Source organism: Opisthocomus hoazin, chromosome 9, assembly GCF_030867145.1.
Source record: "Opisthocomus hoazin isolate bOpiHoa1 chromosome 9, bOpiHoa1.hap1, whole genome shotgun sequence".
Classification (NCBI taxonomy): domain Eukaryota; kingdom Metazoa; phylum Chordata; class Aves; order Opisthocomiformes; family Opisthocomidae; genus Opisthocomus; species Opisthocomus hoazin.
The window spans coordinates 33,760,944-33,787,938 of NC_134422.1; the positions used below are offsets into that span (position 1 = coordinate 33,760,944).

The window sequence follows — 26,995 nt, forward strand, 5'->3', positions numbered from 1 at the left end:
TGCTCACGTTTAGATTGGCATTTCACCTTCATGTAGGTGGGTGCCAGTTCTTAGGGAAATATCCCAGGTTTCTAACTCTTCATCTATGAGTGCTACTCTAGGAATTGTCTTGGAGATTCTCGTGGGAGCACTTGTATGTTCCTGATGGCCCTCTTATGAAAACTGTTGTAGCTGATTGCTTAGAGGGGTGACACTTTCTCCACTGAAAACAAAACGTAAAATTAAAAATTGAGCAGAGCTGAACACAGCTAAGGCAGTTAGGAAGAAGCTCCAGGGGAACTCCTGTGCCTAAGCAGCTTAGGTGCCTTCTGAAAATCCCACACCCTTACATTTCATCCTCATGCAAAAAGTAGAAACATCAGCCATGCACTTTCCACACAGAAAGAACGAACAATCTCTATCAATGGCTGTATCTAGGTAACAAAATCTATATTCACATTATGAAAACAATCTTCAACCGCAACGTTCATGTTTTGTAATGTGGGCTATTTTATGTTACATCTCCCTTTTTTATTTCAGTTGTGAACATTTTTATAATTTTTTTTTTTTTTTTACTAAATTTCAAGTTGAAACTACAGTTATGGTCAGATGCGTGAGAACTGCACCTCACAGTTCCACAGATATTTTCCCTTTTAACCTTCATATCAAATCCTCTTGGCTGACAACCCTCCAGCAATTCTCCCCCAGCCTTGTCCCACACTTGCACTCTCTTGGAAGTTCATGCTTTCTGTCAACAGTATGTTTGCATCAATACAGCCTCCCACATGCTCCAAAGTCTACCTGGAGAAGCTTACCAGCTTATCCTTTCTGATTCTTGGAAATGTCAAGACAACTCTATATCCTAAGACCAACTTAATGCTCATAAAACAGAAACCTCTATTTAAGTGAGGCTGACCCTGCAGAAGAAATGCATATAGTCAGGAAGCTCCATGATAACATTTTCACATGCAGAGTTTGTGGCTGCACTTCAACCACTGTGTTTCAGTAGTCACACATTTCCTAACACCTCAAAAAAGTTCATCTGTAATGCTGCCACTTGTAACCAGTCCAATTATCTCTGCTCATTCAACAATGAAAAACAGAGTCTCCTATAGACGGCCTGGACACAAACGTTGAACATCCTAGGAGACAAAAAAACACAGCCAGTTAAGATCTTACTCAAGAGTCCTACATAAATGAGTAAGTGGGCAGAATGTGGCCCCTCGGTGTAGCTTACCGGGACTGGAAACATCTGAACCTGATCATCAGGGCTACCAACGTGACTACTAACATGCAGTTATGTGACGGGTATTTCTTTAGAACATATCAAGAAACTATATCAAGTAGACTTGATATAGAGATGATACTATCAAGTAGCAAAGCAAGGCAAAACCAATCTTTCTCGCCACCTTCTGCTCTACGGTGAGTGCTGTTGCTGCCATGAATTAGGGCTTTACAGCAAGATGTAACTGAATCAAAAATGCAATTTGGAGGTTTTGGAAAGATGAACAAGTATAAACTCCACGGACATATGGCATTTATTAGATGAAGCAATGGGTATGAACTGCAAAGCCAGCTTCCAAGAGCACAGTTATTCTTTGTGATCTTTGGAATTTCACAGCCACTTTGGGGCTGAGAATGTCAAAACAATCTGCCAGCGAAACCTAGATACACCCAAGGAGACATTCAAAGAGAAATGTGATAGCATCAACAGAGGAGCTCAGTTACACAAAAGGAGAGGTGTGGCTGAACCACAACTTTTCTGATTCACATCAAGGCTTTCCCAAAGTTCAGAGCTGTGCTATCCGAAGAGGACGGTACAGACCCAGAGCCACCAGGAACACAGAGTTATTTTCACAACCTGCTTCATTGTAATGACAAAGCAAAAACCAAGACGGAAGAGCAGAGAAGGTGGGCTCACCAGAGTGCGTCCTGAGGTGTCCTGTGAGGGCGTCCCTCCGGCGGCAGGCATAGCTGCAGAAGGGACATTTGAACGGCTTCTCTCCAGAGTGCAACTTGATGTGCCTCAGCAGGTTGCCCTTCTGGGTAAAAGAAGCTCCACATTGGTTACAATGGAAGGGGCGTTCACCTGGAAGGGAAATGGAAGGGAGACAGCTATCAAGACACACTGGAAGATGCATGGAGCCCGTTACCCCGCTCTTTGTAACAATGCCATCTTACACAGCCATGGTCCCCATCCACCGCCATCACACAGCACTTGCAAAAGTCAGAGGCCATTTCTTTTGCACAAAGGGCAAAGCCTCCAGTAGTGATTTGGGGCTCCTTCCTTCTGCAGCATCAGCTTGAGGCGATTAACACAGCTTGATTTTCAAAAAGTTCTCCACCTCGGAGGTTTTATCCTTCATAAAAGATGAGCTCTGCTCAAAATTTAGATCATAACTGTGGTTTTGTGGTGTTTGTCTCTATGGTTTCGCACTTATTTTTAGTATAGGTCCAATCCACACGAGTACTTAGAACTGATCGTAACAACTGGACTTGGACAGATGTTAAGTTCTTTGCTTCAAACCAAGTATTTTGCTTACATTATACTTTAATTGAAATCCCTTTTTAAAGGCTGCTTTGCATTGCTAGAGTGGTATGAAAAGAACCGATGCAAGTGAGGATCAGGCCCTCAAGCTTGGGCAGTGGCAAACATGGAGGAAAATCTTACACCATTAAACTGTGAAATAAATAAATCTGTGCTCTAAGTAAAACTATTGAAAAGACTTGTTTGATGAAAAAAAAATTAACAGAAATCCTACATGTCACCCTCCTCCTTCACCCCACGCATTCACACACACACACGCAAAACTTATTTTGATGATAATCCTTCATATTTGCCCTGGACAGTGAGGATTGGGTCCATAATAATAATAATAATAAATTTGTTGGTGTTTGTTGTTATTTAGAGAAAAATCCTCTGACAAACGCACAGAAGTTTTGTGAAATATTATCAAAACCATCATCTATGTCAACACTTGTTGAGGACACTCAGCCTCTTCCCGCATTCTTGGGCGGGCAGTCAGCTCTAATCATCTACTTTTGTCCCACTGGGTATGCTGCAAATCAGTAGGGCACAAGCATATACTTGTGTTGGCCACTTGCCTAAGCTGAAATGTTTTCACCAACTAGGGCCCCAGTTCAACAAGTCTTGAACACCAGATTTCAGATGTAAGCAGTCTTATTCATGTTTTTCAGCGAACCACCTGTTACGGAGCTTTGGTCAAATCCTGGTGGGACTTTCTGAGGTTTAATTCACTAGTCTGAAGCACAGTTCTCGTGAAAAACAAACACTTTCTGTGATCTGTCACATCTCTTCAAAGCCTTTTTCAATTGCTTTAAAATGATTACTCCCTTACCAGACAAAATTAATGCTGTGTTTTTATCACAGTAGTTCATTTGTCTAGTATGAAGTCCAACATATGTCTTTGGATTCAAATGGAAAGATAAGGAGGAAGAGACCTCTTACAGACGTCCACAAGCAATTTTTGCTTCAGTGATTGAAATCACTGCCAGCATTACGGTCCTGTCACAAGGGCAGCAGAAGGCAGGTATGTGCAATATCCATGCCATACCTCTGCAACTTCACTTCACGTGCGTGAGCTGGAAATCACATCTGAAACCACTGCAGATGCACTGAAGAAGATACTAAGGTTCCTACAATCTTGCCAAGAACGTTATGGAGTAATGATAAAAAAAAAATCAGGGCATAAAGCTCTTCTTCCAATACGCTGAACACGAGCTCACTGGAATTGATAAAGAGTTTGTGGTTTCCCTTTTAAACTCCCACACTATACTTAAAGGATCTGATTAGCTGTTATCTTCTTTTATATCATTTCAAAATGTCCATAACAGTGATATGTAAAGAGACTGCAGTAGAAAAATAAATGTTTTTTTTTTTCTTTTCCGTTTTGCTTTCGCTGTCTGAGAAAACAGGCAAAACCCCTTCCTTTGACACGTTTCTCAGTATTCAGGAATGATAGCTTCAGTTTCAGGATGACAACATTAAAGAAGGTAGTAAGTTTCTTACCAAGTCTAGAGTCTTTCCTTTTACTCCTTCTGTATTTAAAACTATGCAGTTAATGTGTTTTATCCACTACATCACCCACTTATCTTTCATATTTTGGAGGCCACATATGAGCAGGTATTATTCCTCAGTAAACTGGCAGCTGAAGAGATGCTGAAAGCCTTTGGTCAGAAATTCAAATAGTCACTGCACTACAGTTCAGTGACAAAGACATAAAAACACTCACCACAAAGTCACCAATAGTCTGCTCCTCTTTTGCAATACACAGAATCTACCATAACAGCACATTTTACCTTAAATAACCTCTGTAGTTATTTAAAGTCAGCCATGAATTCATTTTTCCTACTGGCTTAAATCTGGGTAAATAACCGCTTTGATCTGTTTGTTATACTGTTGTCCAATCATTTGATTCCTGCTCCTTGTTTAAGCTGCAGGCTTGGGGGATGACTGTTAATTTTAATCACACCTTCACGCTATTGATTAGCGGCTTTTACATTTAGCGCAGCTCATCTGAGAGACCTTTATGCAGTAGAAGTGTGCACAAAAAAAGTAAAGACTGAATAGTGGTTTTCCAAGAATTCTGCTGTCTGATGCCCACTGTAGACACTGGCAAACCAGCCTTCTTCATCACGCCAGTGCCTCGAGAAGGCTGTTTTCCAATTATTTCTCCTGCTGTCTTTTCCTAGCAGGTTTGTAAGCAGTTCTCCAGTATTATTATTTCCTAATAATAAAATAACAACCTTGACATCCTTTTTCACTTCTCTTACACTTCTGTGAAAAGTAAAATTTTTATTCATAGGCTGAAATTAATCACACTTCAAACTAAACATCCAGTCACGAAAAGTCTTTACCTTAATACGTTTCTTCTCTACGTGGCAGTCCCTGACTGTTTAAAATGTTTTCCTGTCTTTGGGGGTGATAGCAGCACAGACATACCACAGCACAGAAACTATAGACCTGTTAAACAAGTGGCATACATGACTACTGAAGGCTACTAAGAATAATAAGCATGGTGTGTATTTCACAATTATAGCTATCTATGTATTTACTGTTTGACACTATAAACTTATACTGAGTTATTAAAATACGAACTCCTTGTAAGAAGGACACACACTGAAATGCGACTAAGCAAGCTTTTTGCTTTTCAACACTGGAAACTATGTAACTGCAAAATATTTTTAGTCTACCTTAAGCATGAAATCTTTTCTCTATTTTAGAGCTAAATGAGGGCAGAAAAGCCTCAAGCCTTAGTGATTTTAAAAAAAAAAAAAAAAAAAAAAAAGGCTTTCTGAGTGGGGAGAGGGGGGGAGGAACAACTAACCAAACAAAAAAGATGTTTCTTCTTAACTCCAGACTAAAGATCTGAAGCCAGACAAAACCAAGAATGCCTAAAAAGCCTTGTTCTCCAGTGCAAGGAATTTAATTACCTATAGTTACTTCAGGCACAGACAAGGCATGGCAAGCTGGAGCTGTGAAGTATTACCTTTCGTCAAGGCTTAGTAAGAGGGGCTTGTGCCTGAGAACAGCCCTGATAATTAAATTAAATTAATAAATAAATCAATCCATGGGGCTTTATAATTTTACAGTTAAAGTATTAATTAAAAGGTATTATTTCAAATATTTACCGCTAAATTACAACAAAATACTGCCGAAACTTCACAGTTCATTGTTTCACATACATCCATTACAGCTGTCTCCTCCAGGAAAAATAGTAATGAAATATCACTGCTCTTTAGCTACACCAGTATCTAAAGTACACAAGTTAACTTGCTGTTGTGTAAACAAATACTGAGATGAAAGGTGAAGTGGACCAACGGAGTCAGGGTTATTAGCAAGACACGGTCCTTTCATAAGTATCTTTAATATATGGCGCATGGCTGGAGACTTCACAGCATAAGCTATGAACACTGTCTAGCTGACGCAACCTGAAACCAGGCGAATGAACTGATTAACTTCCTACTAATATCTTTCATATTTTACTGTGTATATGTCTAATGTTATTTCAAACAGCAAATCAACTTTTTTTTCTGCTTAATTGGAAGCTTCCCTACACAATAACCCTCCTTTACCGTTCTCGGCACGGAAGTGCTGCGCAGAAGTTTCAGTATGAGTTATCCTTCTTCGAATCTCATACTGGTGCAAAATACATCAGTGATATTTTCTGTATCAAAACAGATTTAACTCATTTAACTGAGGACAAAGAGCCCACAGACCTCGCAACCAAGGAGACTTAGATTTTCATAACCCTTGGCTGGTAACTTTTGTCCCTTTGAAATCAAACAGAACGACTCAAAATAATGCACTAGTTCCCATTAACAGCAAGGCCTGGTTATTTCTACAGCAATGCTCAAGTCTCTTCCTGTCAATGTTTTAATTATCTTTTTTTTTAAAAAATGCTGGTTTTAAAATCTCTGCTCAATAACAAGGAAAGCCAGGATAGAGTCCTTTTACATATAAGAACCGGGTCCAGTAGGACTACGTTTAACATCTGTCCTGGCTAAATGCATATCTAAGATCTCAGTCCTTTTTGTCTGGCACATATTTTTAATATGCAAAGTATAGCTTAGGTACTTCTCAAACAGGATTTTTTTTTTAAAACCTCTTAATGCAAAATCACTGTGCCCATGCTGCCATCAAAGTATTTGCTCATACTAATAATATTGATTTTCACCCTTCCGCAGCAGGCTTTCTGTTCATATTTGGTTAAAATGAAGCATTTCTCCTGATTCATCAGATGCTGCAACTGCTCCAATTCTGCTCTGTCCCAGGAGCACAAATGAAATACTTGTGGCGCTACCGACATACTGACAAGCCGTGAGTTGCAAACCGTCTTTACCCAAGCAAAATACAGAGCAGCAGACTTTGCTCCATTTCTGTATTTGTTATTCTGGGTCCTATGTAGTCTGTATACCTACTTACTGTTCTATCAGATTCACTTAACGGGCTGCTCATCACTTGAAATCAGTGATGTTACTAGGGTTTTTTGTTGGGAAAAACCTATTTCCAGATAGAGCAATTTATTATAAAATAGTAGTGACAAGCCTCTGATGAAAAATTCCTGGGAAATCCTGGGTGATTTCCAGATGTCCTCTGTACACAAGTTTATGACCATATTCTTACAAGAGAAAAATCCTGTAAGTGAACTGGCAAAAATATCAGAAGAGTTTAGCTACCAAGTACTGCGAGTAAAACACATCCTTATGTAGAGAGCAATTTTGAAAATCTAAGCTCTCCTTCCTTATGCTTAAGTAGAAAATGAGACTTTTGGATAAGTTAGATTTAGGAACCTAAGTAGAAAACATCACTTCTAGAAATTTGGCCCTAAGTTTTTGATTCACTGCCAAATGGATTCATATTGCAAGAGATAAGAGCCTGCACCAGGTTACAAATTACAAATTAAACCAAATAAAACCTTTATACTAGAAGAATAAGACAGGCAGTCCAACAGTGTTAATTGTAATGCGTTAATATGATCATTTGTTTAAATTTGTTCCTGATTAGCTCCTTTAAGCATAGAAGTCTTTTATACTGAACAGCACGATTGGGTTTTTCCTTATTTATTAGTTGTGTCCCAAAAACTTGAACTCTGCATGAAAAAAAATATTAAATGGAATTCAGAGTTCCAGTGTTGCATATTCTCAGTTATAATGCTAAGGATACTAAAGCTAAAGGATTTTTGTCATGGGCACGTAACGTATCTCATTTCACTGACTTCACGGTACCAAAATGCATGTGGAGTACAAGCAAAGATCTGAGACCCCCCCCTGCAGTCAACACCCCAAAAAAGCTGAAAAAATAACCTAAGAGAGTGGGGAAAGACTGCTATCCCTGCTGCCTGTTGCATCATGCCCTGCACCCAGGGACCTGGCTTCGCTCTGCCACTGCCCCGCTGCGCCCACACAGAGAAAGCATCTCTGGGTGTTCTTAAAACAATGAGGATGATCCCAGCCCTTCCTTAGAAATAAAAAGTGTTTCAGAATCCAGCAGGGGACTAGACGAAGGACTGAATGTTACAGTGGAGAAAAACCATAATTCTCAGCGCAAGGGAGAACATCACACGGACCTCGCAGATCAGAGACAGCAGCACGGCTGTATCAGCAAATAGTTTCTGCTTTACCAAAACTGAGGAGGAAGGAAATTTTAATTCAGTCCGACTAGCAGAGAGCCTGAAGAGGTGAGAAATCACTGGAGTTCCTTTTCATTACCTCAGACAAATTAGATTATTGACCTTATCTTCTTCCTCTCACCTTCCCTCAACATCCCCAAGCATGAGACCCTGGAGTATCCAGTGCCAATATTATGTGACCAGTCATCTCCTGCAGTAACAAAAAACTGATAGAGATGCTGCAACTCAGGGCCTGGGTTGTGAAAGACAAAATTCAGACCAAAAGAAGATAGTATGGGAAAGGAGGAAAATAAATCAAACCTGACACGTGCTGTTTTTCTGACACTAAGATGTGGCATGTGAGGGAGGAGGCGGGGGGTTACCCCGCTCACTAAAGTGGGGAGTGCACCACGCTTAATTCCCACAATTGAGCGTTTTATTTTTCTGTCAAGCGATGACAAATAAAAAGAAAGGCCTTCTCCTGACGCCCATGCAGATTACAGAAATGCTTCACCTGAATGATCAGTGTTTCAGTGAAATGTTGTGTTCGGTGGTATCACATGAGCAGTACCATGGGCTCCGTGACAGAGGTGCCATGGACCAAAGCACCACTTGCACGAGGCAGCGGATCTGAAGGATGAACAGGAAATCCCTGGCTCAGTCTATCACGGGAAGGGGCTATTGCAGGCATCAGAGGAAACAGGTGCTCCAGCAAATGAGGATGAGAGATGGGACAATGAGCTCATCCAATCTGGCCTCATCCACGGCACAGATTATTTTCCCCGTCCCTATATCTGTTTGACTGAACTACCATAACATGGCAGGGGAAGGCAATGGCTCCTCAGGAACAGATGAATAATGACTGGAGAAAACTGCCCCTTCACGTACATAATGCAGCCAAAAGGCTTGCTTCTCGCAAAGCCTGGGTCCTCGCTGGAAGGAAAGCCATGCTCTCGTCCCAGCATACAGGCAAATTACAGCTTCTGCTATACACCGCATTTCGTGTGATTTAGAGAGAGTGTTGTTGGGTTTTTTGGGAAGGGAAAAGGACTTCAGTTTTTGCCAATGCAAACTACTGGCCAGACCATGCTTTGGTTGTGTACAGATAAAGAGGAGAGTAAGGCAGGATTCAGCTCCCAAAACATACTTAAATTGGCTTTAAGAAGTAAGGATTTACATGCCAGTTGCATTAGCTGATAGAGAATATCATCCATTTCCACTCACTAGGGACAGCCTCCCTTCCCTCCATGGTTCTCCCTCAGGCTGCAAAACCAGACTACCCACAGGTCAGGGCTCATTCCAGAGCTGGGGCCAGCCCATCACACGCAGCTGCCGAGGAAGTGGCAATATATTTTAAAACACTGCACTTTAAAAGATACATACCAGTATGTTAAAAATACTCCTTAAAATCAAGGATGTGGAAATCCGAGCAAACATCTCCTTCTGTTGTGAACAGTGAAGTAGCAGCATGCATTAAAAACAAACAAGGGGGGGGAGGGGGGGGAAATCCCCCGCAAAATTTGCCAGCTGGTTTACTGAGAGTAGAGCACCGAGCTGTGCATTAAAAGGAAAGCCATTTCTATATGCTTGAAACCATCTGTATAGAGCAATACATCACAGCTCCTCTGCTCAGATGGGAAGAGAGTTGGAGCTCTGCAAGGAACCGGCAGTAGCCCAAAGGAAAAAGCTACTAGTTATGCAATTCCTACCCATGTACACGCATACAGCGTCTTGCCTGCACGCAGATGAGATTTTGTTCCGTTTGCTTTGAACTTGCATGCCTTCTTTAACATGAAAAAGGCGGCTTTGTCTGTATTTAAAAGATGTGCTAGCTATTCAGTATCTCAAAAAATGCAGACCATTTAATTCAGTACCTAAATCTAAATTTAGCAGGTCTAATTTAGCTGTTCAAGTTCAAATATGTGGACTCTGATGCACCTACAATACATATGCTCAGATACATGCAAGTACCAGTGAAAACTTTCAGGGAGGCTGAAAGCTGGGGACTCTTACATTCTCTGCTCTCTTTCCCTTTCCTAGTAACAGCATGTCAAATTGTTAATCAGGATTTCAGTTCTCCACTATTGCTTTTCCCCTGTCATAACCGCCATCTAAAATCATCACTGCATCATAAACAATACTGCAATACTTTGCATTCTATGTTTATGTTAAGTTAATATCAATGTATATGCAGGGCATTAACTATGTAATATATATTTACTATTCCTCTGTACAGAAATTCCATTGATTGCTTTCCCATCAACAGCACACTACTTGACTGCAAACAACCAGGTTTACAAAGGGATTACATAAAGTCTTTCTTACTCCCCGCTACCTCAAAACCCTACTTTTCTTTTTATATACTAGCAGATATCTCACAGTGTGAGTCTCTCACTCCATTAAATAATTAGAGAAAGATAAAAACCAAATATCTTTCATTTTGTCCAAAAAAATTTGAAAAATCAACACCCACTGAGGCTCCAACACAAAGACCTGTGCTTAACCTTAATAAGATTTAAGTGTGTATCTTAATTTAAGCATATATTGTAGGTGATTTACATGTGCTTAAATCTCATAAAAGTTGAGCACAAGCTGAAGTGTTTTTTTGAATCAAAGGCTTTGCCAGGCAGCCATCTGCAAGCCAGGAGAGTGTTGTCTTTTTGCACCATCTGTACTTCTATCCTGTTGGAGGTAACCGTCACTCCCACCTGAGGAGCAGCAGAGGCAAGGGAGTACCAGACTCTCAAGAACCTCAGTTTGTCCTATTAGCCAAAACTCCCCTGAAATTCTCTGTTTTGAACTTGCAGCCTCATCTTTCAGGCCCCAAAGACCTGCTCAATCAGCATATTACAAAGATTTTGTCCGCCTTTTGAATTCTCAAATCATAAGCCTAGTAAGCTGGTTTAGTCTCCAAACCATAGCACTACTAACAGTAATAAAAATAAAGGATTACAGTGAAGTGCAAGCATTTAAAGTGCCACGAAAATGGTATCTGGATAGTGAGGGGGAACGAAGCGCTAGCCCCTGAGAGCGGTTCAGGTGAGGTTTCCCTGATGGAGCTGTTGTGTGATGAGCAGCCAGCCCACCCTGGCATCAGGATTGCTAGGTAATGAGTGTCCCCTGCAGGCTTTGCTGGGCCACCGGCATCATGCCCAGCCACTTGCAAAGCAGGTGTTAGATCTCCAGGAAGTTGCTGGCATTGTCCACCTGTGAGCAACTCCCAGAGAAGACCATCTAAGACCCAGCTTAAAGACTCAAAAGCCTTGCATACGTGCACACACATGAACATACACACACACACGCCCGTGCCAAAGAATGACTCTCACCATCTCGCCCCTGGTCAAGAACAGTAAAAAATACAATTTCCAGACTTTTGTGCTGTTTTTAAGAACCAAAGGCTAGAAATCAACGTCAAGGGAGCACTGTGCTTGCCAGAAACACAGTATCACCAGAATTTCGGGAGTAGGAAAAGAACCAAACCAATGAATCCCATCTTTTCCCTCCCCAGCCTCCTGCTACCCCATGAATGAAAAGGGAAGAGAGAAGAGTTGTCAGGTAATATAAACATCAGATGCCACAGGCAGTCATCAGATTTTCTTTCAGCTGCTTACCAGTGTGGCTCCTTTTATGTACCATTAGCACATTGGGCCCAATGCAAACCATGCCACAGACGTCACATTTCAGTTTACCATTCGGAAGCCGGATTCCTCCCTCGCTTGATAGCTCCTGGATCTTTCTGTTATCCGCCATCTCGTTACTCTCAGTGAGGGGCTCTTCCAGGCTGCTTCCTTCATCATGAGCCCTGATCTCATCTTCCTGACTCAGGGCCTTTCTGTCACATTCCTCATCACTTTGCATTTCTAGCTTTACTGAATTTGCTGAAATAAAAATAAATAAAAAATAATTAAAAACGTGTATTTCTAAGTCCCCAATTGCTAATATCATGATAATTTTCTACTATTATCAATATTAAAGCACAGCCTTGAAGCTCAAACCAATATGAGGGCCTCATGGTGGTGATGACACCACAAGTTACAACTGCCTATTTCTTCAAGGCCTTGTTTGTTTTTAAAAAAATTCCTAATTTCTATCCCTATTTTACAGCTTAGAAAATAAGGCACAGCATGATCCAGAGACCTACCAGAAGTCGCAAAGATGCAGCAGGCTTAAGAACTGACCTCCCGCTTCTCAGCTTGAAACACAGGAGCCCCCTTCCCTTCAAGGAGCCTGAGGCACAGGAGCAAAGGACACAGCCAGAGCTGCTTCCCCAGGGTCACAGAATCACAGATCTTTGGGTTGGAAGGGACCTTTAGAGGTCATCTAGCTCAACCCCCCTGCAGTGAGCAGGGACATCTTCAACCAGACCAGGTTGCTCAGAGCCCCGTCAACCTGGCCTTGAATGTTTCCAGGGATGGGGCCTCCACTGCCTCTCTGGGCAATCTGTTCCAGTGTTTCATCATCCTCATTCTAAAAAATTTCTTCCTTGTAGCCAGTCTAATCTACCCTCCCTTAGTTTAAAGCCATTGCTCCTTGTCCTATCACAACGAGCCGTGCTGAAAGTATTTTCCCCATCTTTCTTACAGGTCCCTTCAGGTACTGGAAGGCTGCTGTAAGGTCTCCCTGCAGCCTTCTCTTCTCCAGGCTGAACAGTCCCCACTCTCTCAGCCTTTCCTCACAGGAGAGGTGCTCCAGCCCTTGGATCATCTTTGTGGCCTCCTCTGGACCCACTCCAACAGCTCCATGTCCTTCTTACAGGACTTTGCACTTGACCTTACTGAACCTCATGAGGTTCACACAGGCCCAGTTCTCAAGCTTGTCCAGGTCCCTCTGGATGGCATCCCGTCCTTCTGCCATGTTGACTGCAAATGTTGACCTTGGTGTCATCTGCAAACTTGCTGAGGGTGCACTTGATCTCGCTGCCTATGTCACTGATGAACTTGAGTGCACCCTCAGCGAGGTCTCTCCTGCCTAGTGCACCCAGACATCGGGTTTCCAAAGATGGGACACTGCACCGCCACAGCTTGTGGAAATAAGCACCCTTCGCAGACAGAATTGTTCAAAACATAGGGACCTAGCAAAGCTAGGCTCGTGGGCTGTGCCTGATCTCCAAATCACCCTGCCTGCATGGGCAGGTTCCCTGACGGAGTAGACACCAACTTCCATACAAGCCTCCAGTGTTTTTTTGCTACCATCTTCTGATTCACATAAGTGGGATACTGCCAATGCAGACATGTCAGAAGCGAGACCTATACTGCTGGCTTATTTATATTTGCAAGGGAAATAGGAACAGTTGAAGATCTTTCATACGTGCCTGGTTAGACTGATGGGCTCACCACTGATGTCTGTGATCCTTGGTTCACAGAACAAACCTCCTCTAACTAGCAAGAGCTTGTGCGATCAGCAAATATTTAAAGAAAATGAATGCACCGGGCTTTTTCATGTAGGGGTGTCAGTACAAGGCTGTTTTAATCACCAGACAACCCCATTTCATTGCCTCAGTGGCTGGCTGAAACTGTTGAAAGGTCTGTCCCAAAGTCACACTCCATCCACGCTGTCAGCCAGAAGGCAAGCCCACGTGCCTGCTTCCCTAAGCCTTGATCCTGCTGAGGGGTTTATAAAGGAGGTGATTCAGCCTTCATATCTAAGCAGTCTTTGACCTCTGTACTAAGGCCATTAGCATGAGTGCTGGTGACAGCAGTGGACCCAGAGTGCAACCACATACCCTGGGCCCGGCCAGCGTTTCCAAACCCTGGCCAGGCATGCCCCAGGGGACCCTGTCTGCGGACCCAATGAGAGAGTTAGGAGTAAATGTGTCTGATTGCTGTGAGGCATCACAGATTCAAACAGCCGGCCTGGAAATGTCAGAATGAACCCTACTATACTTCGACTTCCTCCTTCAGCTGCCTTTCCCTTCCTTCCCCAGAACATACGGTTAAAGAAAACACAAGGTTCAGAGACTGATGTTGATGTTGCAGCTCTAAATCACTGCTGTTACTCTTAAGTAAAGCATAATGAGCAGGGCAAAATCACCAGAGACCAAACAACAGTAAGATGTTGCTTTTTAATCATAAAATTGTTGAAACACATCTTCCAGTATTCATCAAGGCACTAACAGGAGCTAAGGAATGAGAGTACTGTTACGGCAAAGCACATCCAGAGCAAGGACACAGCCAGATCAGATCACAGCAGACTAGTATCAGCACAGGCACTGTCAAAGCGGTCCGTAACTATGAAATTTTTGAGCACTTCAATTACAGAAGGGAATTGATATTTTTGTTGCTGCAGAGATGCATTTATCGTTTAAAAAAAAAAGAAACAAGGGTACAGACTGAGAGCTTGACTGTGACCTGGCCCAGCCGTTGCCGGGGGTAGCGTGGCCATGCTGGCCTGGGTGCAGGATGGCCATCCCCACCTACACCCAGCGCGGTGGGAAAGCATGGTCCCCCGGGGAGGGCTCTCTGCTCCACAGTGCTAACCCTGATACCCACAGCACGCACGGAAAATACGTGGATGAAAGCAACCTCTCACTGGCCGTGAAAACGACACCCTAAACTTTATGTAGTTGTGAATCACCCCCCAAGGACAAGATACAGTTCTCTTAATAGCTGCTTCTGCCACCACCTCAACAAGGGGAGGAAGAAAGGCAGAAAGAGGTCAACAGGAGGCTGTTTGCATGGGGTGAACAAGAGAAGCAACGGGAAGCCATGCAATGCTTGGTAGAGTGGGTGGCACAGCCACCGCAAGCCTCGTGACCAGGGGATGCACCCTTGGTGGACGGGCTGGAAGAGTGGGAGCTCTGCCAGCTCCACAGGCTGGCAGGCAGAAAGCCGAGGTTCTAGTCCTACCTCCCTGTGGAAAGCACGTGTTGATTTATGGACAGCCGACTTTCAGAGCTAAGAAATGGTAGTTCCCTCTGATAATAGCAGCCTTTTAGGGTATTCAGCAAGTCTGAGAATGAAGCCCAAATAAACTGTTTGCTGTCTTCCGAAGCAGGGTTTAATACATTTGGCCACACAAGTAGCTAGGGTAGAGCCAGAAATAGTGTGCCCTGCACTCCTCACCTAAAAAACCCTGGGCTTCTGCCACAAGCCTGTGCACTCTCCACACACAATAATGCACAAAATAACCAAAAAACCTCATACCAATTGTGTATATTTATATGTACTCACAAGAGATAGAAAGCCTTGTATCTTACGTGTCTTCTTACATATATCAATTTTTCTCTCAGTTTCTCTGACATGGAATAATAAACACTTGACTGTAACAAGTGCTGAGCACCACGAGTTCCCATTCAAGTCTGTGGACCTCTGCCTGGCTCAGCACGTATGAAAGCAAGGCTGCAAGAGCTTACACACTGGAAGATCACTTACTTTGTCCTTCCCTAGCATTCCCTTCTGCTGAATGATGGCTTTCATCCAACAGGATAAACAGCACAACAAAACCGAGCGAGCCGTTTGATGAAATGCAACCTCTCCAAACACACCGCACTACCCAACTTTTGCAAACGTAGCTCACAAAGCCCAAGTAATTCACGTTGCATCTTTCATAATGTGCCAGCTATTCTGCAAAGTTGTGCAGGCTAATTACTCTTTCTACTTCCCTCACCTTCACACACATACAGAGCACCGCCGTTGCCATTTTCAGAAACCCTCCGCTAGCTCTTGTTGCTGCGGAAAGGTTTCCTTCAGCAGGGACCAGCCACAGGTCTCCAAGGAGGGGAGCGCTGGTGCAGCAGGGAACTCCTCAGCTCCCTGCGAGGGCTTTGCTAATCAGGTCATCTCTGCCGCCTTACATCATACTGGTGTATATATTAGGCTTGTGTGGTAGCCTGCATACAAACAGGCACTTAAATTGCATATAGTTTGTTTTCTCTGTTCTCAGCCAGTCTTTGAAACTACAGTAATTTTGTGGCACTGTCTTTGTTCTCACCTACAGCAACAAACTGAGAAAGCACAATGAACTCTGCTGCTGCTGCAAAAAAGAAACATTCGAGGGATGTTTATGGCTATCCTGCATCGTACACAAGTCTCCACGACAAATTTCACCCTGGGTTCCCTTGCCTTTCTTGTGCACACACTTGCTAAAAGTGCCAGGCTTTCTCATTCCCTGGCAAAGCAAAGCATAAATAAGTAAAAGGAGAAAAATTTTACAGTTTTTGGCACTTTTCCTAAAAAACACAGCAAAAGAGATAGCAGGGATAAACCGTAACCCAGCTCACTGCAAAATTGTGAACTTGAAGTCAAACCATTTCCCTCCAGTTAATAGAAGTTCCTTCCACTTTTTCCCAGTCCAGCACAACACCTCCTGGGAAGAAAAAAGTAGTCTAGCAGCCACAAAAGCTTCTACCTATGAACATGAAGCTAATGGCACATCTTCACTAGACCACACAGCAAAACACATAGCAATGTTTCTTTCTTTTTCTTTTCTGATTTTTTTTTTCTTTTTTTTTTTTTCTTTTTTTCAGAGCACCTACCAGCTGATCCTGAATCACACTTTTTCCTGAGTGGCCAAATTGAATATAATTATTGTTAATGTCTCATAAGTGCTAATTAAACTGCAATTCCCTGTTAAACAGCATTTTGGCAAGTTTTCAGTACCAAAATATTTCCTTCACCCACAAATTAGTGTAGCTACAAACCAGAAGTTGGAAGATCCACCTAAGAAAAATATTCCTAGTATTTCGTCCTCTGTCATGGAAATTTGTTTGCCTCAAAAGTGAGATCTGGGGGAAAAAAAAAAAAACCCACCTGTCTTGCTGAGAGATTTGATTCCCAGGTGGGATGTAAATTAAAGCACTAGTCATCTTCTACTTAAGCAAGCAAGCTAGAGTGCAGTTCCCACTACAGAATAAAAATCCTTCTGTCCAGCACAACAGGGAGCAAGCAGCAGGACTGTGCCCCTCCGTCTCCTCCGCTGTCTGCTGTCCTAGGTCATTGCTTATTTTATCTGTGGCCTTGGAAAACCAGGCTGGCCACTGTCATCAAGGGTTTGTGGTCTCCAGCTAGAGGTTAGCTTTTCCTGGCAGCAGCCACGCACCACCAGCCTCTTCCTGCTGCCCCCGGAGCAGCAGAAAAAGCAAGCCTGACCCCTCAAGCCCTCCCGCGCCTCCTCCCCCATCCCTCCTCTCTCGCCAGCAGGAACCCAAGCTTTGGCCCAGCTTCAGATACTCATCCTTGAGGAGGCAAAAATCAAATCTGCCACCCCCGAAGAGCCTTGGGGTGGCTCTGTGGGTGAACACAGTGAAGGACTTTCGCAGCGAACACGTACAGGTGTTCTCTAACCAAACAGGTCTGACAGAGGGGGGCAGGTGGTGCGTTAGCTCTCCCAGAGTCTGCTGCAGATTCCCTGTCCAGAACACAACATAATGCAATATTCAAAGCCTGGATGATGTGTCTGTCTTTACCCCAGAATGCAAAGAAATTAAGACCTCGTTACTTCTCTCTGGAAAATGAGACTGAGCTCCAGCTACCTCAGCATAGTGACAAGCAGCTACAGCACAACCTTCTGCATATCGTCTTGTCAATGGTCAGTGACACCGTCTATTTTAATCATGAACTTCTCCTAGGCAGTGGATTAATGACATTGCTAATTGGCAGTTAAAGACAAATAGAAAATGACCCAGCTTCTTGCACGTTTTGAACCTGGGTACCTAGTTCTCACACACCGCAACACTCAGATGTGGAGTGTTTCTACACTATTAAAAGCACTTAGTAATGGTGAGTGGATTATATCTAATTTTAAGAGCTGGGATGGCAAACTGACAAGTGTTTTGTCACTTGAAAATCTGGGGCAGAAGGGAGGAGGGAGAACTCTTCCATCGCGATGGATTTTGAAAATTCAAGGTAACGAATGCCAAAAAGCTGGAAACAATGAGCCTTGACTCTTGTTCAGTCTAAGAGCACCCTGGTAGCAAAAAGGGTCCTTAAAGAGGGTGTTTACACCACTCCAGAAACATAGTGAGACTTTAATGCATGTTTAAACATACTTTCCTCCTGGAACAGCAAAAAGGGGTCTCAGTGAAAAGAAAACTTCATCATTGAGTTTTTTGTTGCTGGTAGAATTTGACTCTTCATTAACAAGAATTTTTAAGCTCATTTTGGCTTAACTGTGAGCTATTAAAAGTGTAAACAAGGGAGCACTCACAAATCTTCCATTTTCAAAAAGGCACACATACAAAGGGTGTGAACGCCGGCCCAGCAGCAGCAGAACCGGGCAAGGAATCTGGTCTGTTGTTGCCTCATAGCCGGAAAGCACTTGGCAAACAGGTTGACATTAAAAAACAAATTAGCTGGAAATTATATTCAGTTCCTGAAAAACGAACAGGCCTCCCCTTCTCCTCGCGCTGTGGCGGTGCAAAGCAGGTATCACTCCAAGGCTGTGTAGGTGTGATGCTGAGGAACAAGGAGAGTCAGGTCTGCTCAAGGCACTGGCAGCACATCTGCTGCTTGGGGGTAGATAACCGCGATCTCCAGGAGAAAGGAAAGTATCTCTTAAACGATACCTGTGGGCAACGCTGCCCTAACAACACCGTAATGGAAAATGTTTCAGTTGGGGGTTAGAAAAGTGTATTTCAAGGGAGCCAGTTCTGCTTTCACAGTAGATTGAGGCTTTCTGGAGGCTTAGAGAGAGTGAAGCTGTATCTGGATGGAACAAATGAGGGTGAACATCACCTGCAAAGAAAGGGGAATTACCCAACTCCTTTCTCGAGTCAAGTGACAAAAGCCGAAGCAGGGCCTCTTAGATTACACATGGACATCCCCGATGCTGGGTGTCAAATTTGTTTACTGCAAGCTGCCAAAGATTTAGCTTTTGGCCACTGAGCAAGTGCAAATCTTAGATGGTGACACCATGTTGTCATAGTGAGCTCAGCAGGGTTATGTCCATTCATAACAGTTAAATCAAACCAAATATTGCATCACTAATAAAAAGGAGAAGGGAAAGGAAATATTTAGAAGCTTGGACAGAGTCCTTTTCTGCATGCTGCAAATGGGATTCTTCAAGCCCACATGGAGGTGGTTAATATGCCAGAAATTCAGTGAGAAATGATCAGCTTATTTAGGCATCCTTCGGAATTTTTAGTTTTCACATTGCAGAATCTCAGTTTAAGCCTGCTACCTCTGAAGTCAATTTAAACTCTCACTAAATGCAACAGAAAACTTATTTCATATCTTCTGGAGGTGGTGTGTGCAGTAAGTGTAGACTAACAGGTCTGTTACACCCAAGTTTAGTTTAAATTAGGATGTGATTGCATAGCTAAGCCAAGCTTCAATCAGGTTTTAGCTGACACATACCGTGGCTGCCACCTTCTCGTTCCCCACCGCTTCCATCTTTTATACTGGCACCAGCGCTCATGGAACTGGGTGCTAAACCAATCTAGTTAACAACTAACCTTCCTGAGAAAAATCGACCATTTTCAGCTGGAGCAGGCCCCTGACCAGGCATACTATATCATCACAAGAACCAGCTTTGGCTGATGTGGAGCAGCACCCTGGATGTCAATGTATGTTTTCGCTAGCAATGGTTTTAAAACACCAGGCAGCTTCTCCCAACCCAGCTGTCCATGGCCAGACACAAGGAATGAGGACCACAGCAGTTAAACCTGTGGAATAACTTTTATGCTCAAATTGTTATACAAGCTTGTACAAATATTAAACTGAAAAGAGCACAGCTAGAGTTGGAAGGACTCCAATTTAAGCATACAGCATCCCAGCAAGTGCAGCATTAAGGCCTGAAATTTCTTTTCTATCACAGGACAAATTTTTGATGGTTTCAATGATTTTTGAGTTGCATTCAGTGAGAGCCCTGCTGCCAAAGCCTGAAACGCTGAGTACAGAGTACTTTGGTATAAGTAAGGATGGCAGTATCTAGACCAGAACTTCCTCCAGATGCCCAGCCTTTAGGCATGACTGTTTGCTCACCACAAGTCACCCATGCTGCATACCTCCATCTGACAAAGGTAAGAGCTCCTAACCGAATATATATATGACTGCTCAGTGTCGCAAGATTCCTCTCCAGAAGCACCTCAGGCCAAATTCCACCCACAAATGCATCTATGCAACTCATACTTACACAAGCTATAGTCTTGTATTCATATCCCAGGGTAGGAAAAGTACTTCTGATGACCCATCCTCCCCCTCCTTTTTTGTCTATACTTAGAAAGTACTTAGAAAGTAACTATGGTGCAACAAGTATCATGATTAACGTAATACAAGGTTTCTGCCTATTCTGTACAGGTCCAAGTAAAAGCTTCCTCACTCACATGCCCCTCTATCCATTTGCCACTTCAGAAGCCGGCCCCTGCAAAAGACAAGTGAACACAGCGGTACTCGGCTCCTAGCTGCTGTCCCCTCTCCTGATCCTCAGGCTAATCCAGTCATTAAGCTTGGACTCACAGATTTTTTTCCCTAAAGTCAAATGAGGAATAATTGTTGGATACCTGTTTGTTCGGTCTGCTGCTTTTTAGGCTGTTTTGATGGGGTGAGAGGGACGGGGGTTCTTCTCTCTCCTCTCCTTTTTCTGTTGCATAAAACATACTTTTCTGGGCAAATGTCATCTAGCAAACTTTCTGCCTTTATGCAACACCTGGTCAGCCCTTGTGGTCCTCTGCTCTCCTGCTGCATACCATAATCACTAAGACTTTCTGCCTTTGTCTTAATAACTTTACACTTGTTACAGACAGGCAGGTGATGTTGGGGGGACGGACTATAGTGCATAGCAGGTGTTCTCCAGGGCCCCTTTTCATTGTAAACTTCTATTTCACAGTCACCGTGAGCTGCAGGAGGCAGGGCTCGGTGATGTGGGTGGCCTTTCCCTTGCCGATCTAAAGCTAATCTCTTACTGTCTACAAAATGTACATTAAATACTGTCAGTCTCCTCTCCTACCACAGATTTTTTTACTTCAGTCGAGTTATTTCTGATGCACACTGGAAAGCAGAGAGAGGAGGAAAAATAAAATCAGGCTAAGTCCTGCTGTGAAATACGCTGCCTCTCAAAACATAAAAATAAAAAGGCGTGCATGGTTTAAAAATCAGTTCACATTCTAACAAGGGAGCAGAAGAAACATATACACATTGAGCAATGACACAACATTCACCTCTAAGTGGATTTTCTAAGAGTCTGCTGAGAGCTCTATATGGTACCCAAAACTAGAAGTTTCCAATCGAAAATGCTGACAGACTACAGCTATATATGGATCATCTCTTATAAACAAAAATAAAGTGATTTATAACATCCATTTAAAGTGATCAAAACCTCATTGCTCACTCATTATCATTTCTGCTTCTTAAAAAGTGCATGACTTTCTAAAATGCTTTCTAACATATGCAAAGAGTAGTAATTATAACAGTAACGACTATTTCATTTATAAGAAACTTTCCATTAGAGATCTGCACTATATTTGAAAATACACCCGACAAAGTTGTTTGAAGCCAGTGGAATGCTGGACCAGGTATTTTGCTTGATTTTCTGGCATTTTTACCACTAGAAATATTCTTCAAAATAAGTGAAAGGCTTTCATTACAAAGTTACACCTTTGGACCATTCACAGCTTTCAGGAAAAGACATATTTATTTTTAATTATATAAACTCTTAAGTCACCTGAATGAAACCTGACCTAGTCATGTCTTCCTCCTCTAAAGAAGGCACCTCCCCTGACTCACCAACCAATGGAAAATTATACGATAAGCACCCGTCACAAAAATATTTTCTGTCTTTGTCACTACATTGTAAAAAGGAGATTAACAACAAAACCCATTTTGTTTATTTATTTGAGTCAAAACCTTGTCTGCACCCTTGGAGGCAGGTGCCTGACGCAAAGCAATGGGCAGATCCCCAGGTACAGGACCATTTTCAGCCCTGGATCACTGCAAATGTCTGAGCGTAGGCACTTCTCACCATGCGTGCCACAGTCATTGCTGTGTTAGACACTACCATGATTAAAAGAAAATAGGGAAAGCAGTTTTGCCTAACCACAGTATGACTGCATAAAGTTGAAGGAAAACTTTAAGAGCCTTCATAAATGCCGAGTTCTGTCAGCACAGTGCTGCATTGAGACACCTATTTTTACTTGAGACAGCTGAAAAAGTGTATTTCCCACCCCCCCTTTTTTTTTAACTGGTTTCAGATGGCCAACGGGGATCAGGATATGGGGGTCTGGGATCTAGAGAGACACACTCACAGTTCAGAGACCCCAGCAGTATTGAACTCAGCACATTAAGCCAGGACTTAAGAGGACAAAATTCACCTACATCCAAAGATGCACGTGGCTGCTCCCAGAACCAGACACTGATGGTATAAGGATGGCAGAATCTGGCTTAGTGCTTTCACTTTTCCAAACTTAAAGGACAGAATGGTTTACAGTATTTTTCCACTTTCAGAAGTCACTTCATGAATCTGTATCTGTTTAAACTCAAAATTTAATACAATAAAAATGGGGGGAGGGTATCTCTGTTGCCTCCTTCCCACAACTTGAAACACACCAGCTATTAAAGCAGTAAGGTACTTAAATCACTACTCATTCTGATTTTTTTAAAGCAGTGCTAGGCTTTCACCTGTATCATTATTATGTAGGCAGTAACAGATGGCAATAGAAAAATATGAAATAACTCTTAGAGTATTAACTTTTTTCAGTACCGTATGTGTCAGATTCTTTAGCATAAATAAATGGCATTACACAGTCTCATTAAATCTATACATCTGTGTAGTAACTTGCAATTTATGGATATTTTCTGACACAATGTTCAAACCAACAGGTTTAGCTCACATGTTTCTTTTCTCACCATGCCATCTCCAAGTCACCAGAAAAGCAAACAAAAGCAAAACCCTACAGTAAATATTCCTACAGAATTCTGTAAGAAGATTTGCTGTTCATCAACTACACATATTTAAGGGAACGAGAAGGAAGGAGGGTGGTAGCATCAGGGAAGAAAGGGGCTGGAGGGAACTGGCAAGTAAAACAGATAATTAGGTGCCTAAAAATTTACATATCTAAAAGGTAAGCAATGTTTCATCAAGTTAGATTAATGATAAAAATAGAGGACATACACACACGCACTTTCTCTTAACAACCCCTTCAACACCAAAAGCACCCATCACACTGTCACTGCAGTATCCAGGAGCGTTGAACATATATCCCCATCAACTGCTCAAACAAGAAAGACCATGGGATTGCAGGACCAAGCCCCATGTCGAAATATTTCAGACTGCTGAGGAGGTCATATGATGCAGCACCACCGAACAAGCCAAAAGACACTGCAAGCAGCTTTGAGCACCTTTACGGTATTATTCCAGAAGAGTCAGGAAGATGGAGACATAGCAGATTCACAGATTGAAGCAGCTGATACTTCCTCAGAAGATACATGCAGCCCTCTCCCGAACATGTCCCATAAACTCAGCTACTCTGTGGAAACCACACGTTCAACCACCATGTACAGCCATGCACACAGCCTCTCTGATGGATGGCAGAACTTTTTCATTTGTTTGTCTTCGGTTAGCTGTAAAGCAGTGTGTCTCCTTTGTTTTATTAAGGGGCTGAGGCTGGGCAGCATCAAGGTAGGTCCTTGTTTGCCTTGTTCTAGCTTCTGCAGCCCAGGTTACACGGGAAGAGCGGGGACACCGCTCCTCCTGGGGCACAGGGCCATGAGGAAGGTAGGATGGGAGGAGAAGAGGGCTGGCTTCTCTGCCTTCTACATACAAACCTAGCCCTAGGAGCACTCCCAGGCCCACCTTCATTCTTCCTTGAGCAGGGCAGCTGTGGGGACCTCGTAGCTGCTACAGTCTGTCCCAGTTCGAAAGCCCCTTTGTGGGTAACACGTTGTCTTTGGGAGACCCCCCCTTTAACACAACAGCCTGCTTGTCCAGGCTGGTGGAACGGGATGCAGCCCCACTCGCTGTTACCAAACATTCATTAAAGACGTCAACAAAAGATAAGAATCCATAAAAAAACCCACACACGGTCAAAGAATAAGTGCCAGCCACAGAGGCACTTATTACAGCAGCCCTGCAACTTCATTCCTGATTGCTGTGTTTCAAAAGATACCTCCTTTTCTATGAGAGTACCTTTGGAGATGTTCCCCGAAGAGCTCCAACGTATCTGGAGAGTACCTCCAAAATATCAGAGAGTATCAAAAAACACTCCTGCCTGAACATCAATTCATATCTTACAGACAAACTCAGACTTTATGTACATGACAGATTCCCATTGGAAAGCTTAAATTTGGCATCAGCAGCAACTTCTGCACGTCACCCTTTTGTCTCCTTGGGTAAAGGATCTGTTGGGAGCTATTTACGTACTGGCTCTTTTCCTCTAGGAGGAGCTGGTATCTCTGCCTAAAATTAAGATTGCTTGACACTTCCCACGATGAGGCCCTGTTTTTTACGTGCTTATCACTTTGCCAAAAACAATTTAGGCTGAAATTTGTAGGCAATATTTTATTTTTTTTGTGTGAAATTGCAAATCAAAACCGTTCAACTGGCTCTAACAAAGGGGTCAGAGAAATCGTCACCCCTGGTTCTTAGTGTTCAAGTAAGGTGATCTATGACCAGCCAAACTAACAAAGCCTGGTTTTATACAGATTTGTACCTCCAAGTCTCTTTCAAGCCCCCTTTCCTCGTGGTAATCCCCACTGAGGTACCTGCTGCCAAACAGAATGCGTAACCTCTGAGTTCCACTTGCCTTTGCCCTCACTAACAAGGGTTGGCAATCCCAAGACCACGCCCCAAATTTCACTTCATGCGTCCACTTCTTCCAGTGTGGCAGTTCAAGAAAACCAAAGACCCAGAGACACAGAACATCACTGACATGCCTTACTTCATTTTTGAGGATGGGTCACATGCATTTAAAAATCATTACTCGCTGCAATGAAAAGAAGAAAAAAAAAAAAAAGGAAAAAATTTTGCATCCTAAGAGCCTCACTGCGGCTCTTTAAAGTGCATAATTCCATCACTGTACTGTACATAGCACACAATCTCTGAGGGGCAATTATCCATGGACTGGAAGCCAGTGTGAATATACACAGTCAGTCAATATGATGTTGTGCTTGCTGCAGCTGCTGCTTCTCTTTTTTTCTTTTTTTTTTCTTTTTTTTTTTTTTTTTTTTTTAATCAATTTTAATTGTTGTGGATCTATTTCTGCTAATAAAAGAGAGTGAACCGATTCTGGTCGGATAGATTTCTGGATACGGAAAATGATTGAGCAAAACATGTGAGAGTACTTACTGTATTACCAGAAATATTTATAAGTGACTCTTCCCTCCCTTGGCTGGCAGAATATCAAAGCACTGAGGAAGCAGCACGGATGGCTTCTGAAGGGATGGAGAAAGCAAAAGTCCACTCCGCCATCATCAACCTGGGAAAGCAATGCTACAGAGCTCCAGCAGAAGCCCAGACTGGAACTGCCCTAACAGAAACACTTATCCCTCTTATCAAAGGACAAACACTGTTTTGAGTGCAAACTGTATTAGAAAGGAACACAAACGAGCCTTTACCGGGAATACACACCGTGTCTACTGGATTATGACAACATATGAATTGGAGACTCAAGTTTTTTTTGTGATTCAGATGTGATTCCCGGGACTGTCAGACATTCCAGCTGAGGACAATCATATTTTCTGAAGGCTTGATGCCTATGTATACCATGACCAACCTAGACTCTTTGGTCTTGACAGCAGCACAGCCTTCTCTGTAAAACACAGCACTGTCACAATGCATTAGACATATTTATATCAGCAAAATAAAAAAGTGGGGACAAGCACATTTTCAAGAGGCACACGGAAAATCATCCATATCCTCGTGTGAGAACTTGGCTGGGAAATAAAGGACTCCGCACCGCAAGCTCCTGCAAACAGGGTTTCTGCAGAGGTAGACACACACAGAGCAATACTGGGATGCAGACTCCTGGCACAGACATGTGCTTTTGCATAACTCATATCTGCACAGACTAATGAGGCTTTCTAGAATTGGATTAACCAAGTACACGCTCTGAACTTTGTCTAACATCATGATTTGTTACCACATATCCCACCCGTGTTAATGCCAAGGCATACAGGCCAACTGTGGCCCGCAGACTGACGCAGGGGCAGACGAGCACCCCGTTGGGCTGCTGTGCTCCTGGCTGTCCCTGTGCGCAGCTAACGCCTGCAGCGACGGCCGGGCTGTGGGAGTGTCCTGAGCCAGCGCTTCATTCCCATCAGTGGAGAACTACAATAAGGTACATCGATTCCCAAGTTAGCTTGTGCATGTGAAAACGCCTGGGGGTCCTGATTCAGTGCAATACTTAAGCAATCACTGATCTTTAACGTTAAAAGTCAACATGACTTCAGTACATACATAGGTAATTACATGAATTCATCATTGGGCTGAGCAAGCTTGTTCCAGCTCACAAAAGCAATGAAAGGACAACGTGCAGGAAGAACGAAAAGCCTTCAGGAAAGGATTAGTGGTGTCACAAGTTAAACATCTCCTCCCTGATGACATACAGGATCGGGTCAACTGTGCAGACAAGCAAGAACGCTGTAGCATGAGTTAGAAATGGTAATAGCCTGCTCAAACTACTGCCTGTAGTAGCTTTCCAGATAACATATGCAGAATACTAATGTACATTAAGCAATAGTTCAATAGCTTTCCTGTATAGAAGAGGTAGAGATTTTTCAGTGTTCAACTGCACATCATTTCTATTCAAGATCTTCTACTTGGCTGTTTTAAACTTATCTAGCAGATTTAAGTGTAAGAAATAACAATAAACTTCTCTCTGTAATCAACCTCTGAAACCCTGCAACTCTTGCTTTACTGTTCTAAAAATCGTAACCTAGGAGGGCTATAACCTAATAGCGATACGCTGTCATTAACAGTCTACTGAATTACAACAACTAACACAGAAGGACCTGAGC

At 42.9% G+C, this 26,995-nt stretch overlaps 1 protein-coding gene across 6 annotated transcripts in view; it reads right to left on the bottom strand.

The window, feature by feature from the left end:
* Nucleotides 1-26,995, bottom strand: part of IKZF2 (IKAROS family zinc finger 2) — a 124,791-nt gene that overhangs the window by 45,850 nt on the left and 51,946 nt on the right. For 4 of the 6 annotated variants that reach the window (XM_075430345.1, XM_009945325.2, XM_075430344.1 and 1 more), the window contains exons 4-5: nt 11,723-11,989; nt 1,901-2,068 (exon numbers count right to left, since the gene is read on the bottom strand). In XM_075430345.1, coding sequence (XP_075286460.1) covers nt 1,901-2,068; nt 11,723-11,989 — 435 coding nt within the window. The remainder of the gene's footprint in view (nt 1-1,900; nt 2,069-11,722; nt 11,990-26,995) is intronic. The other 2 variants (XM_009945318.2, XM_075430342.1) reach the window with 1 other exon arrangement.